A 16234-nucleotide genomic window follows, 5' to 3' on the forward strand; every position below is an offset into this window, starting at 1 on the left:
GCCTTGAGAGCATTTTCTTAATTGGTGATTGATGGGAGAGGGCCCAACTCATTGTGGGTGATGCCATCCCTGTCCTGGGTTCTGTAAGAAAGCTGGTTGAGAAAGCCATGAGTACTAAGTCAGTAAGCAGCACCTCTCCATGGCCTCTGCATCAGTTTCTGCTTTCAGGTTCCTGTCCTGTTTGAATTCCTCTCCTGTCTTCCTTTAATGGTGGACAATCCCATGGAAGCATAAACCAAATAAACCCTCTCCTCAAGTTGCTTTGTCATGGTAGTTCATCCCAGCAATTAGGGGGACCCTCCAAGTGTTCAGGCAGGGAAACAGCCCCACCCCCACCCAGGAAGAGATGAGAATGAAAACCCACTTCAGATTGACCTTGTTAATCTGGATCAGCCTTCAGGGAGTCTAATGGTAGGCATTGTGGGCACATTTAAGCAATACAATTTGGGGAAAATGTCCAGGCAGCAATCATTCCAGCTCCAAGTCCACAACAAAGTTTAAAGGGTGAGCACTTAGAAACTCCTTTATAATGTACTTGTGACCATGAGTGTGGGTGGATTCTATAGCTAAAAGGTCTAGGATCCAATGTGGTCTCTGACCAATATAACATAGAAGTCAGCAGTACATAAAATATGTGTGACATCTTCCCTAAGGACAGGTTCTATTAACTCTGGGAGCTAAAGATACTGTCTAGGGAGAAAGAGTCTGGGATAATCATCCTGGGGAGTTCAAGTGAGGTGCGCCTCTGTAGCCAAAGGCAAATGAGATCTGCCTCTACAAATAGCAGAAAGGGCACCAACCAGGTCGTTAACAGTACCCACTCTCAGCTTTCTCAGTGGAATGGGGGTATTTATTTTATCTCTCCCATTGAGGAGGCATCCCTGAATGGTTAACATTCCTTATTTCCCCGGATATCTGTGGGTCCAAGTACCTTTGTAGTAATATTTCATCTGTATTTTAATAAATAAAGCTTGCCTGAAGATCATAGAGTAAAACAACCCCACAGGTAGCCTTACAGACCAGGCAGTGGTGAGACACACCTTTAATCCCAGTAGCCACACTAGTTTGCCATAGAAACTGGGTAGTGGCATATGCCTTTAATCTCAGCCCTAGAGGGGAATATAAGATGGGAGGAGACAGCTCTCAGACACAGTCTCATTCTGAGATTCCTGGAGGCAGTATTGCCATTTTGGACTTAGGTAAAGGCAAGAACCGGTGGCTGGCTGTTTTGCTTTTTTGGTTGAACCCTAATATCTGTCTCTGGGTTTTTGTTAATCAAGCTACAGACCTTTGTGCTCCCAACAAGCAATATTAACCTGAGCTAGGACACAGATCATAAATACAATGACAGGGGCTTATTTAGAGCATGGGTTCCTCGACTGTGTAAACACAATTAATAAACTTCAGCAAAGTCCTGGACCTTGGTAGTGTAGTTCTGAAGCGTTTGCACCATGGAGACAATAAAAGTAGTAAGAAACTAACAGCATGTCCTATGTACTCTCTGGGCACTGTGCGTTTTAATCAGTCTGAAGAGCAAAACACATTGCTGGATTTGATGTTTTAGGTTGTCGTTCTCTACCTTTATGCTCTAAAAGGATGCTATAAATATCCTCTGAGACCTAGCATCAGATTTGGGTTTTGCAAATCGGATACGCTGGTAAGAGGCGAGAGAAAGATGACCACTGACTATGCCTCTCCTTGGCCTTTGGCTAATTGCAAGTGTAACATTTATTCTATCAGTTTAATACCAACAGGACTAAATTGAGGCTTTTACTCTCAGCTCAGCACTAACATGAAGCAGAGGGAGAAGCATCTGGAGTGTTGTGTCCCACACGTCTGCTTGCTGACCCTCGTCCCTTTCATGACATCTGTGACTCCAGTTCAGTGCCTCTGTCCTTATGATTTTGAGCATTGGTAAACATTTACTGCCTCAGTCCTTTCACGCTTAGGGGTGGAATGACCCCTCCATTACTAGCTCTAGAATGTTGCCATCGCTCTTTTCTCTAGCACTATCTTCTGTCCATTAAACGCTCTATAAATCTCTGCATGTATGTGGGAGGGGGTGTTGTGTTGTAGGTGATGTCTGCGTATGTGTTTGTGTGTGTGTGTGTGTGCGGTACATTCACATGAGTGTGCAGGTGTGCTCCCGTGTGTGCACCTGTGGATGGCAGCGTAGAACATCTGATATCTTCCTCTTTCCTTTCCATCCTGTTGCTGAAGACAGAGCCTCTCTGAACCAGAAACTCTCTGTACCACGTGGCATGCCTTACTTGACATGCCTCTCCATCAGCTAGTGCTGCCTATGTTCCCTTTCCTTGAACCAGGATGGAACATTATCACTCCAACCAATAGAACACATTGGAAGTGATCTGTGAGGTCTGAGGCTAGAACTCTGAAATTCTAAGCATTTCCATCTTGTTCCCTTAGAATGTGTTCTAGGTAAGGTTTCGTTACTGTGAAGAGACACCATGACCCCTGCATCTCTTATAAAGGAAAGTATTTAATTGGGGCTGGCTTACAGTTCAGAGGTTTAGTCTACCATCATCTTGGCAGGGAGTATGCTGGCATGCAAACACACACGGTGCTAGAGAAGAAACTTAGAGTTCTATATCTGGATCCTGAGGCAGCAGGAAGAGAGAGTGAGCTGCTGGGCCTGGACTTGAAATCTCAAAGTCTGCCCAACCCTGTGCCACACTTCTTCCAACAAGGCCATACCTACTCCGACAAAGTTACACCTCCAAAAATGCCACCCCCTATGAGTCTGTGGGGGGGACATTTGCATTCAAACCAGCACAGGATATCCACATGGATCCAAGGTGTCATGCTGTGACAAAACCACAGAAGCCCGCAGAGAGAACCACATGGAAAGAACATGCAGGTAGTTTGTTCCACTGTTTATCTTAGGTTCTTACTAACCGTATCTACAAGACATAAAAAGATATAGATAATTCTAGGTAATTCTGTGTTCTAGGTGTTTATTGACCTCAGTCTGCAATTCTAGTCATGGAGCAGAGTCAAGAAACCTATGTCCTCTGAAATCTTGCCTCTCAAAAAGTGATTAAGAGATAGTGTGTGGAGGCAAAAAACAAAACGACCTTGCCCATAGCCTATTTGTTTAACTGCTATGCCCCTTTCTGGCCACCAGAGGGAGATGTTTGGCCAAGCACACTCCTTGGCCACTGCCTCCTTGTCTTCCCCTCAGCCTTCATGGGTTTCTCAGGCTCCTTGTAGCTATTCTGTGGTACTATGACAGGTGCCAGCAGCTGCCACCATATTTGGTCCTAGTCATTCTTCAGGTTTTCATTTAAATGCTGATGACATACTCCGGGATCTGATTCTGCAGGACCGGCGCCTGCACACACTCCAGCAGCTCGTAGATGGAGTAGATATTGTGGTGAACCAATTCCAAGGGCTGTATCTGGGCCCAGGTGGCAGTTGAATCGTTTGGCACACACGAAAGGAAATGCCCACGTGGATAAATTTTTTAAGTGAGGGGCAATAGCTGCAAAGTTCAAATCTTAGGCACGGATCAGGGTATTATGTCTACCCCAAGGACAAGAAACAAAATAGGACTTAGAGTTTATTCTTTCGATTAGGAGGAAGTAGCTTTCCCTCAATGGGCCTCAACAAAGCCCTAATACTGTCTCTATTTCTTATGATAAATGGGAGGTGGGGGTTCACGCTGATCACAAGGAAGGGGTTCATACTGAATGGCTTCCAAGATGACTGCTGTATGTCTAATTGCCCAACAGAAGAATATTGGAAAATAAAGATGGGAGATGCATAGAAAAGATTTAAAAAAAAAAAAGTAAGTGAGATCTACAAAATTCTTCATGTAAAAGTATCCAGGAGTGACTGCCAACCATACCAACCTGTTCTTCACTGCTTAGGCTGGACTGGGCTGGTGAGAATTGCCAGGGAGTTATTGTCCTATCCTGTACACTGAGTGCTGTAAGAAGCTGGAGAGAAACTGACTAGGTATGGACTGTAGCCTGGGGCTGGATATACTTTAAGCAGACAGATAGGACAACAACAGAGCCTTGGCTGCACAAACCAGATCGTAAAGCTGAGTTTCTCCAGGAGAATCCCTGATTGGCTGAGTTAGTACCTAAAGACCCTTTAAGCAGTTTCTGCTCCTTAGCGGATGCCCAGGTAAGGATATTCATTGTCTCTACCACACCCCACTAATTAGCCATAGAAAATTTGAACTTTAGAAAGTTTGTTATTGGGTCAAAGTGTAGTAAATAGAAGACCTGAGATTTGTTCTCCGACCTGCTGACCCCAGAGCCCTCCTAATTCTGACATAATCTCTTATTTGTCAGAGAAGATGAACCATCAGTGTTTTAGGGGAAGGGGGCAATGTGACTGCTAGCTCAAAAGTCAATACTGGTATGAATTCCATCAGCTTTATTTATTTCTTTTACCTCTTGTGAAAACTCCAGCCAGCCACTCACTTGTCAGATGACAACCAATGTAGCAATGCCCAATACAAAATCAATTTTTAGGTCTTGGTTTTAACAAAGCACATGAAATATACAACCCTATGGAATTCGTAAACTTTAATTGGGAGCACTTTTGATTCAAATAAAAAATCTATTCTTACATTAAGTAAGATATCAAAGGAAAACAGAATTTCTGGAAAAGTTCTAGATGCCTCATAGGAAATTTTTGATAAGATACACTTTTCTTTGAGTATCAGAAGAGCTTCTGAATGACACAGTAAAACGGGATGATGTGCTGATCTTAATTTAAATTTTACTGCAAGTGTCCTAGGAATTAACAATGCTTTTTATAATAATAATTAATAATAATGTATTAATAGTCTCTTGAAATAATAAAAATCTTGCTTGAGAATAAAATGTGTTTTGTATTTTGACATATGAATTGATTCTAAAAATTAAAGAGAATATCATGAATCCCTTTCAACTCTGCTAAACGAGAAGAAGGGTGCTTGATAAGGTAACTTAATTCTTCATGACAGGGAATGAGCATGAGCATTTGCATTTTAAGAGTCACAGACCGTTTAAGGGAAAACTTGCAAATGTGGCAAATATGACTGGTTTGATTCTACTTGCTTTGTGTGTTTAAATTCATTGTAATTCCCCATTGATTGTAATGATACATACCTTTACTGGATCTTCAATAAAAGGATCAAATTTTAAAGCATTTTTGTAATTTATATTTATTTATAAATGGTACTAATAATTTTAAGTTAGTCTTTCCTCTACCTTTTTGTTAGAAGAGGCCAGTAGATCTCTCCCAGACTCATGACTCTACCTGTCATCTTCCCACCAAAGATATATCTGAAGTAGATGCATCCCCTGATGCTATGCTCTAGATCACTGGTTCTCAACCTGTGGATCATGACCCCTTTGCAAGTCAAATGACCATTTCATAAGGGTCACTAATGGCCAACCTGCATATCAGATGTTTACATTATGATCCATAACACTATTATAGCTATGAAGAAGAAATGGAAATAATTTTATGGTTGGGAGTCACCATAATATAAAGAACTATATTAAAGGGTCACATAGTTAAGAAGGTTGAGAACCCCTGGTCTAGACTGTCACCCAAAATGCATGTTGTACCCTAACTTCTAATTCTGCAGAGTATGATTGTTTTTGGAAATAGAGTCTTTTAAATTGACCATTAGATTAAAATAAAATCACAAGGGTATACTATGACTCAGGATGACTAGTGTCCTTAATAAGACTATTTGAAGGTACTAGGAAATGATGACTATTGCAAGCCAAAAAGGAAATCCTTGAGGGAAACCAATCCAAATAATGCTCCTCTTCCAAGAATGAGAAAACATTTTCCTTGTTATTTAAGCCCTCTGTGACTGTTAATCTCAGTTGCTGTGGTTGTTTGAAAGAAAATGACCCTTAAAAGGAGTGTCACTATTAGGAAGTATGACCTTGTTGGAGTATGTACGGTCTTGTTGGAGGAACTGTGTCACTGTGGAGGTGGGCTTTGAGGTCTCTTTTGCTCAAGCGTCCCTCAGTGTGACATTCAGTCTACTTCCTGTTGCCTGCATATGAACGTGTAGCAGCTCCTTCTCCAGCACCATGTTTGCCTGCATGCTGTCATGCTCCCCACCATGATGATAATGGGCTAAACCTCTGAAACTGTAAGCTGACACCCCAACTAAATGTTTTCCTTTATAAAAGTTGCATGGTCATGGTGTTTCTTTACAGCAAAAGAAACCCTAACTAAGATAGTTGCCAACATGATGAGCCCCAGAATCATCTGGCAGATGGGCCTCAGGACATGCTTGTGGGCGCTTATCTTGATTAAGTTAAATGAAGTGTTTTGTGTGTTTTTTTGTGACAGGGTCTCTCTACATAGCTCTGACTATTCTGAAACTCAGTAAGTAGGCTGGCCTTGAGCTCACAAAGACCCACCTAGCTCTGCCTCCCAAGTGCTGAGATTAAAGACATACACCACCACCACTGCAGGCCAAGTTGATGTCTGAGATACATGCTGCCTCCAGAGGCCGTGTTGATGCCCATGATCCATGCTTGCCACTGGCTGCAATGGGCAAGGAAGCATTTTTGGCTTTATTAAAGACTGCAGACTCATAAGTGAGAATGGAAAACCTTGACGTCTTCTGTGGTAAACTCTCATGCCAGCCACCAAGAACATTGGAGAGAGTCCTTAAAAACTGTGATAAAGATGCTGAATTGCATCTCCTCACAGTTAATGGCTTCTGGAAGGGAGGTTGTGAGGGACTCAGTTGTCTATAAGGAGCAGGCCATTGGGAGTGTGGCAATGCTCAAATGAGAAGAAGAGCAACACAAACCGGACTTGTTCGCTTTGTTTGCGGGGTGGTGGGACAAGGGCAGGAGGGTGGGCCTGGCAGAGGTGGAAAGTGAGTGTGATAGGGTGCATGACACGAAATTCCCAAACCTCTGGGGATTAGGTAAAGTGAGATGGGGAGGTTTTCCCATAGTAGGTGACACCATGTCTCAGATGGGATCCTGGACTGCATAAAATGAAGAAAAGAATTGAGCCAAGGCATTTATCGTTTTTATCACTCCTTGCTTCGTAACTGTATGCAACATCACTAGCAGCCTCAAGCTACTGCTTGATTTTTCCCACAATGATTAAACTTGTACTGCAACCATGAGCCAGAATTAGTGTATCCTTCCTTGAATAGGTTTTGCCAGCATATTTTTCTCACAGTAATAGACATGTAACTAAGAAAAATGGTAGCAGGAAATGGGGTCACTGTTATGATAAACCTGGTCATTTATTTTGGTTCTTTAGCCTTTGGAAACAGTTTGCGGGAAGAATGTGAAAGAGCTTGAAACTTTCAGCTAGAAAAGCCTTTGAATGAAAATAGAACTTAATGGATCATTCTGGTAAGAGCTTGAAAGAGAAGAATGCTCAGAAATATATACAGTGGAAATACAGACTAGTGGAAAACTCAGGACAGGCAAACATTCAGCTTGGTACTGAGCAAGTGCCTATAACTGTGAAGAAATCAACACTACTGAAGAGAATCCTTCTGTACTACACTGGGGCAATAGGAAGAGTGTCCTAAAGGAACCCATAGGAGACTCACTCCATTTTTTGAAGACCCAAATTGAGTTCAAGGGGTTCCCTGGATCCTCTAAGACATGAAAGTGCTTCCCTGGGATCAGCACACAGAAGCTGATACAGTCGTGGCCCAAGGGGGCAGACTACATGTGATACTAATTTTGTAAGTGTGTAAGATATAAGGTTTAGGGGGTTGTGGAGCCCTGTACCAAGATAAGGTGTAGCAGGGTCAAATTCTCAGCCAAGAGGCCCCAAGAGGCCACCAGGTGGAGCTGTAAGGCAAAGTCTCAGTTGCAATGAAGACTTGAGGATATCAGAGATGTATGCTAATGAAAGGTGCAGACATGGAGAGGACTGCCCAAGAGAGAGGCTGTGTGCACTCTGGGTGGCAGAGTTGGTAGTGTGGAACCACGTGAATCTTTTTGGAGAACAGCCATTTCATTGTGAGGCCCAGACACTGGACACAGAGCTACAGCAATTTGTCCTGATGGATTTTGATCTTGTTATATCCCAAATTTTCCACTTTGGAAAGGGAATATTTATTCTCGGCCATTCTATGTTGGAAATATGTAACTAAGCTTTTTTGTTTGTTTGTTGTTTCACAGTTAGGTTGCCTTGAGTCTTAAATGAAATATACTTTTATTTATTTTCTTTTTTGACTTTGGACTTTTAAACTGTACCATTGTTAACAGCTATGGAGACTCCAAAGCTGGATTTTATTCTGCATTACGAAATACAAATGGGAGTTTGGAGACAAAAGATGGAAGATTAATGCTTAAAATGATGTGCTTATGTGTTAAGGTCTAAAAAGACTGACCTACCTTCTTCCGTCCACCAGAAGACTTAGAGAAAAAGGTTTTCAAGGGAAAATTGAGGAGTTGAATTGTGGTAGTCTCAGTTGTCTTGACATAATGTGTGACATTATGCTGATTAAGTTAATTGAGATGGTAATTCAATTCCACTGTGGGGGACATCCTAGGGTTCTTGGTCAGCTTGTTTCCTGAGGCAGGAAAAATCTCCAGTGAAGCAGGTAGCAGTGGAGAAATCAAACATTACAGACAGCATAAGCAGTTGAGAAAGGTGTTGATTGTGAGGGAGGAGGCACAGTGTAGAAGACACACAGAAGGAAAGACGCTCTGCAAAGCAGAGGGGGAATTTATGAAGCCGAGAAATCCTGTCTGTTCTTGATGAAAGTCTTTGAAGAATTTTTCTCCCATAATTTAGAGTTGGTCATTTTGAAGAAAGATGGGAGTTTTGACTGGCCCACAACTGTGATGTAACATGTTCTAATCTGTCCTTAAACCCTTTGGGCCAGTTCATCAGCAGGGGGCCTGCTGACAGGAGGGAAAATAAAATGAAACAAAGCAAAGCAAAGCTTCAAGGCTTTTGTCTTAACCACCAGGCTTTTGTCAGGAGGATAAGGAAGAAACTGGCCATCCTGGAAATTCTCCATTATGACTTGGTCATGGCAGATCTCTTTGTCTGTCTGCCTACCAGAGAGGCTGCCTAACTCCTCATCTCAGCACCGTTCCCTAGAATGGGATCCTGAGCTGTAGAAGAAAGTGAGAGGAACCTGTGTGAGATCTTTTTGAAGTGGATGAATCTACTTCTAATCCGGTGGGAAGACACACACCTTTAATCCGGATCTTGAGACAGGAAGACACACCTTTAATCTGGGTCCTAGCTCCTGATGGAAATCTATATAAGTATATAGAAGAAGGAAGTTTTTTTTCTCTGCCTGCTTGCCCTTGCCTGGCTAGCACAGCCGCAGCTCCATTGGCATTGGACTTCTTTAGGGCACCAGCATATACTGAGGACAGCTGAAACATCCAACCTCATGGATTGAACAACTACTGGATTTTGGACTTTCCCTTCACTTTCCCTTTGTTGGATTAGCAGGACTGCAGGCTGTAACTCATTCCAACAAACCCCACATAAGTTCTGTTACTCTAGAGAACACTGACTAATATAGTCTCTATTCCTGGTACCTAGAAGAGTTCAATGGCCCTGAAATGAACCCCTGACAATTACTCTTCCTCTTTATACCTAGGCTCCTTCAGGACTGTTCAGCATGACATGTCATTTCCTTTTTGCATGACTGCTGTTCTCCTTTTTAAAATTGGTCTTATTACTGTTTCTTTCCTTCTTCAGTGTTGTTTTCAAAAACAGTCAACATGATTTTTCTGAAATACTTATTTTTATACCGCTTTTTTACTTAATAGTATACAATATCTTATTTCACATCAGATGAAATAGAAATATTTGTGTCCTATATTCAAGAGTTATACCACTTAACTTTTCTTCAGTTATTTTTAAATATATATATAACATAAATATTTTAATTTTAGATTTATGAATATGAGTGATTTGCTTGCATGTATGTATATGCACTGTATGCCTGCCTGGTGCCTATGGAAACCAGAGGAGGGTATCAGATCCCATAGAACTGGAGTTACTGATGGTTGTGAGCTGGCCATGTGGGTGCTGGGAATTGAATCCAGTTCTATGCAAGAGTAACCACGGAACCATCTCTCCAGCCCCTTTCTTTGTTATCACACCCATTTATTTCACTCATCTTTTGATACTTTGGTCTTGTCAGGCATTTCCCTCATCTCAGTTTCCTTCTTTTTCTAAGCTTAGGGCCCACAGACAAACCAACAGATACACATAGCCACATATTCCTCCCTGACACACGCAATTTTTTTCCTATCAAAAGAGGTGAGGGTATTCCTTTTGCCATACCTTTGAGCCTCCTCAATCCAAACTCTACATTAAAAAAAAAATCACACCCCCCAAAAGAATCTGAAATTGGGTTTGATTCCACAGTGATCTTTATAATCTTCACATGTTAGAGCAATAGTTCTCAACCTGGGATTCAAATGACTCTTTCACAGGGATCTCCTAAGACCAGCTTCTGAACAGAGCTCCTGAACTGATAATGTCTCACACTGTCTCTCAGCTTGTCATGATGCGACTAAATTCATGGCAATGGGTATGGAGGGAGGGATCTAAATTGCTAGGTTGGGTTTTTGTTTTGTTTTGTTTTGTTTTTAAGAATAAACTAACATCTCTTTCTTCCTGATTTTTCTGCCCTCCCACCAGTTGGCATGTGATTGCTAAGGTCAACTATCTTTCACCAAAGCAGAAGAAGACCAACACACTTGGGTGGAAAAACAAGAACGCAGAAAGAGTGTGAAGTAAGGACTACAGAGGAGCCCTGGACTGCTTGTATACAGAACCGTTACACTGAAGAGGAGTTCAGTGTCCTGTTTAAACTATGGTTATTCTTAGGTCCTAGTTCAGTGGCTCCTTTCTACCGGGGTGATTCAAAACCATTTTAGGTTCCTATAGTGTTAGTCGAGCAATATAAACAAGACAAGAAACATACTTTTAAAGATATTTAATGATCTGTTTTTCAAATCAGTACAAAAATTTAAATACAAAATTGATTTGCCATTAAGTCTCAAATCTATTCATGGAAACCCAAACAAGTTACCAGTCTTTTCATCACTCTTTGTTTCTGTAAAATATCCGAGGACAATTATCCTCTACAGACATTCTTTTCCCCTGTGGGATGTCATACTACTTTAAAACTCTGTGTTTAAATAAGAACAATGCCAGTTTGGTCTATTTCACATGGAAAAGCTCTAGTTAATTTTGACTTAAATAGGGATCATTAGTGTCCCTAGGCTGTAGAACATATAGTTGTTTCACCTGCTTTCACACTAATGTGTTAACATGATGTACAGCACTCCAAAGGGAAACGCGGGGACATAGATAATTACTTAAAACTCTTCTTTAAATTAAATGGAGTATCATTTAGCTCTGATATTAGCACCATGGTAGAATATACAGTATCCGGCATAGATTTTGCTCCTCCTCCATTTAAAAGTTTAGAAGCATATGCCTGATATATGATAACACACACATGCACACACACACACACACACACATGCACACACACATATAGGCAATTGAGTAACAACCAATAAATAAGTTGGAAAATATCTCAAAAAGTGAAATTTGGTTTAACTTAAGAGATAATTTCTACCTTTCTTTGTGGAGACTAAAATACCATACATGTACAGATAAGAGCAACTTTATGATGCGGCTGGCCCATCTGTCCGTCAAATCATTTTAATGTAGCATTTAACAGAGATCCCAGGGACCCCTGTGACTTCCAGTCAGTCACTCACTACAAGCCAGTGTCCTCAGGAGCAACCCAAAGGACAGCTATCCACAGAAATGCTGCTTACTTTGCAAGTGAAGGCTAGGTAGGACTCCTTTCAGATGAGAAAGTGCTTTGTACAATGAACCGTGAATGAGAAACCTTGTGCTAATGAACTCATTTGTCTTAAAATTTGAGAAAAATGGAGCCTGTGTATCATAAAAAGGAAAAGACGAAGATTAAGCCAGGATAAGAAAATTTGTGGTGGTAAAATAATTCAGATTTGGAATAGCCCAAGTTTTATACTGTATTTATTTGTGTCTTTTCCAATCTATGTCTATCTCTTCAATTCCTGACTCTCAAATTCTGAGGAGAGGAGATGAGATCATCGTTGCAGCCCCACGTTATTTCCCCAAATACCTAACAGCAAATGAAGAGGAAACTTTCAACTGCTTGTGTTTGGAGCAGTGCCCAAAGGATCTAGTCTGTGCCTTAGTGAGACTCTGAAACATTTCTTTCTCCTTTCAAACCTGTTTCGGCTGTGCTGCTGAGTGTGTGGTGACGTCATAGGCATGGGCTCCCAGAGCTTTGTGACATTCCAGCCACCTCTTCCAAAGGCTGATGTTAAAGAAACGGTCATTTCCCTACAATTTTAGTTACTATAGCTGGAAACAACACATCTGCTATTAAATATCAAATCTTTTAATTACTCTTTTAAAATTAATTATTTTTGCATATAATTCTGAACGTTTTTTTCCCCCCCAATTAAAAAAAAATGGCTTGGATTTTGGCAAATGACTTTGGAACCTCATAATATAAATCATATTTTTAAAATTCATAGTTACTTGGAAAAAACACAGCTACTAAAACACGTATGGACAAATGGAAACCTTACTACCATTGGTTGTATGGGCAAATTAGGGGGATTTTTTTTAAACACATGTAAACATAACTGATAGTTGCTTTTAATAATAAAAGTTCACAAAGTGGCAAAGTTATTTGAGGAAGACTTTTTAAAAATATGTTTATATTGTTTAGGCTATAGTATAAATTATGGGAAGGAAGAAGAAGAAAAAAGAAAAGAAAAAGAAAATTGGGTTCCAGAAAAATGCCAAACTGAAGCTCTTTAGGTGAGCTAATGCATTAACGTCTCTCAGCTAAATTACGAACCCTGAGCACTCTGCGTTATATCACACACTAGACCCTCACCCAGTTCTCGACAAAGAGAGTGCTGAGCAAATATGCAATGGGCCGTCGACACACCTGCTCCTCTGGGGAGACCACTAACGCACAGTTCTGACTAAGTAGTCCTGCAGCTAAACGCACAGCCTCTGACATGGAGAAATCGCCTTTGGACTAGAGATTACCATGGTCTTGGCACTACAGAACAACTCTCCCACATCCCACAGCAAAGCATCTGCACAAATAGAGAGGAAATTATGCAAATAAATACTGTATGTAGCTGTCACCGGGAACCTCTCAAGGCATATTCAAAAATACTTTTTCAAGGGAGCACAAGGAAGGAGTGACTTTCATTAGCTATGATCATCCAGACTGACATATTTTGACTGATTTGAATAAGTAGGCTATGAAATCATCATATAACGTGCAACAGCTAATGTGTGTCCAGTGGGCACAACACACATGTCTGTACTTGATCCATAAATCTGTCCCATCATTCTGTTACAATCTGCTGTGCACAGTATTAAACATGCATCTTAGTTTTTATTTGTACATGATGGTCTAAACTTTCACTTAAAAACAACTTTCCAACTATTTAAGTGTTTTGAAGCATTGTTTATAATTGGATTTTTTGATGTGTCATTTTCTTTTCTTCTATTAAATCTCTCTTTTTCTTTCTTTTTTTCTTTTTCATTTTTTTTTACATGGGATACAATAAATATCCTGAAAAGGAGGAGTGGACATATTGCCCGGCGTACAGTCCGGCCGCCTGTTCTGAGGGCATTTGTAGGAACACCCGGTCTCCAGGTCGGAGGAGCAGGACTGCACTCCCAGAAGCCTGGTCCAGAAAACCCTTCTTGTACTCGTCGTAAGTGTACATCACGGGTTCGTTGTTCTTGAAGAGCGCAACCCACACGTTGCCTCCCTTGCAGTGAACATGGTAAGCAAAGTAGTAGACACCCGGGACTTCACAGGTGAAGATGCCCGTCTGTGGGTTGTAGTTCTGTCTGCCGTTGTAGAGCAGCTTGTCAAACTTTATTGGGGCCCCCACCGGTGGGAAAGGGGCAGTCAGCTCTGCAGTAAACGCTGGCATCTCATAGGCTGGCCCACCGTTCTTGCCCTTCTTGCCCGCATAGGCATGCGGAGGTTTCACTCCATCAATTCCTAGTCCCATGTCTGGCAGGTATTCTCCCTGGGGCGGTGGTGTAGGGGGCATCACAGCTGGGGGTCCTGGGGGCCCTGGAGGGCCTGGGGGCCCAGGAAGACCAGGCTGGCCCTGAGGCCCAAGGGCACCAGGTTTCCCCGGGGGACCGTGAAGGCCTGCCACTCCTGGCTTCCCTACACCTGGAAATCCAGGGGGACCTGGGAGGCCTGGTTCTCCTTTGGGGCCTGGAATCCCAGGTGGTCCAATAGGGCCACTAGGTCCTACAATCCCTGGAATGCCTGGGGGTCCCTGTAGACCCTGATCCCCGGGTATGCCTGGTTCTCCCTTGGGTCCAAGCAGCCCCGGAACTCCAGGAAGCCCTGGCAACCCTTTGTGACCAGCTTCTCCCTTGGGTCCAATAGGACCAGGCAAACCCCTCATGCCAGGGGGACCTACTTCACCAAGAAAACCTGGCTTTCCAGGGAAGCCTTGGAGGCCTGGCTCACCCTTAGGACCTGGTGGACCCTGTGGTCCTGCCACCCCACCTTCTCCTTTGGGCCCAGGGAAACCAATAGCACCTGGTGGGCCCATGGGCCCTGGCATTCCAGGTAGGCCTGGTTCTCCAGGAGGACCTCCCACTCCAGGAGCACCTGCTGGTCCTTTTTCCCCTCTTGGTCCAAGAGCCCCAGGAACACCCCCAATGCCCCGGTCCCCTTTGGGTCCTGGGAAGCCTGGCTTTCCAACCCCTGGGAGGCCTGGGGGTCCAGGCAACCCTGGCAGTCCTTGCTCCCCTTTACCACCTGGAAATCCTGGCTGGCCAGGGATTCCATCCTGGCCCGGTTTTCCAACTCCAGGCATCCCGGGAGGTCCTTGAACTCCTGGCACACCAATAAGACCTTGTGGTCCAGGTTCCCCTGGAGGGCCTGGCTTCCCCAGGGGACCCTGGGGTCCAGGAAAGCCTGTTACACCTGGTTTTCCGACTCCTGGCAGCCCAACTGGGCCAGGAGGGCCATGCATACCTGGAGGACCCTTCAGACCCGGCAAGCCTGGCATCCCGAAGCCCTTCTCTCCTTTGGGACCCTGAAGACCCGGAGGTCCGGGTGGTCCTTTGGGCCCTCTTTCACCTTTTGCTCCTGGTTGCCCTGGTAACCCTGGCCCACCCGGTTTCCCGATGCCAGGAAGTCCATGAGGTCCTGGAGGTCCTTGTGGTCCTGGGATTCCCATAGGCCCGACTTCCCCTTTGGGTCCAATTTCACCTTTGGCTCCAGGCATTCCCATGGCTCCTGGCTTTCCAGGCATCCCAGGCATACCCGGCTTTCCAATTCCTGGATATCCCTGTGGCCCTGGTTTTCCTTTGATTCCAGGCATTCCATGACCTGGCAAACCTGGTGGCCCAGGTGGTCCTCTTGGTCCAGGTTCTCCACGGGGACCTTGTTCTCCTCGCAAACTGGCTAAAGGTATTTCTCCTGGAAAAGCAGAGAAAGGAGCAGGGAGAATGGTTATCCCTTATTTGAAGGAAGTAATAGTAGTCACTTAATTTGGACACATTTGCCTGTTATGTATCAAAAGGGAAGGCTAGAGATAATATGCTCATCTTCCCAAGCCTTCTCCTGTATGATACCAGGATTTTAAGAAAAATCAAGCTGCCAGGTTCTGCGATGTGTCTGAGTTGTTGGGGGAAACTCTTATATTCAGATGCTTGTATCAGCACTGGTTAAATTTTAAAAGCTGAAAAATAATCAAACAAAAATTTTCCACGTGCAAAAATTGAAGATACCATAGTGTATTCATACAGAATTTGGGAAGGTTCAAGTTATGTAATGAAAGGACCACCACCACCACCACCAACAACACATTGCCATTGAGCCCACATGGCAGAGGTATGGTATTTTCAGCTCATTTGTTTAAGGCACACATTTGTGTGTATTTTAGAGAATGCTGGAGTCATACTCTGTTTTTATTTTTTTAAACAGTTCTACTTGAAATTATATTGTATTTTTCCATGACTGTCTTATCAATTGAGAGATTTCATTATAAATTGACAAGTTACATGGTGTGTTTATGGGTTTCAAAGTATACAATTTATGAATAAAATGTGGAATAATTAAACCATCTAATCAGCATTTCTATCACCTTACATACTTATTTTTGTGGGTACAGCATTTGAAGTTTTTATTAGTTTTAAATATATATAT

At 42.8% G+C, this 16234-nt stretch overlaps 1 protein-coding gene across 1 annotated transcript in view; it reads right to left on the reverse strand.

The window, feature by feature from the left end:
• Window positions 1-10930: 10930 nt before the first annotated feature.
• Col8a1 (collagen type VIII alpha 1 chain) overlaps window positions 10931-16234 on the reverse strand; it is a 126713-nt gene continuing 121409 nt past the window's right edge. Inside the window, exon 4 of the mRNA XM_041673304.1 lies at window positions 10931-15505. Within this exon, the coding sequence (XP_041529238.1) occupies window positions 13596-15505 (1910 nt within the window). The 3' untranslated portion in view covers window positions 10931-13595. The remainder of the gene's footprint in view (window positions 15506-16234) is intronic.

Source organism: Microtus oregoni, unplaced genomic scaffold (assembly GCF_018167655.1).
Source record: "Microtus oregoni isolate MIOR12 unplaced genomic scaffold, Mior012 000023F_ref0000262, whole genome shotgun sequence".
Classification (NCBI taxonomy): domain Eukaryota; kingdom Metazoa; phylum Chordata; class Mammalia; order Rodentia; family Cricetidae; genus Microtus; species Microtus oregoni.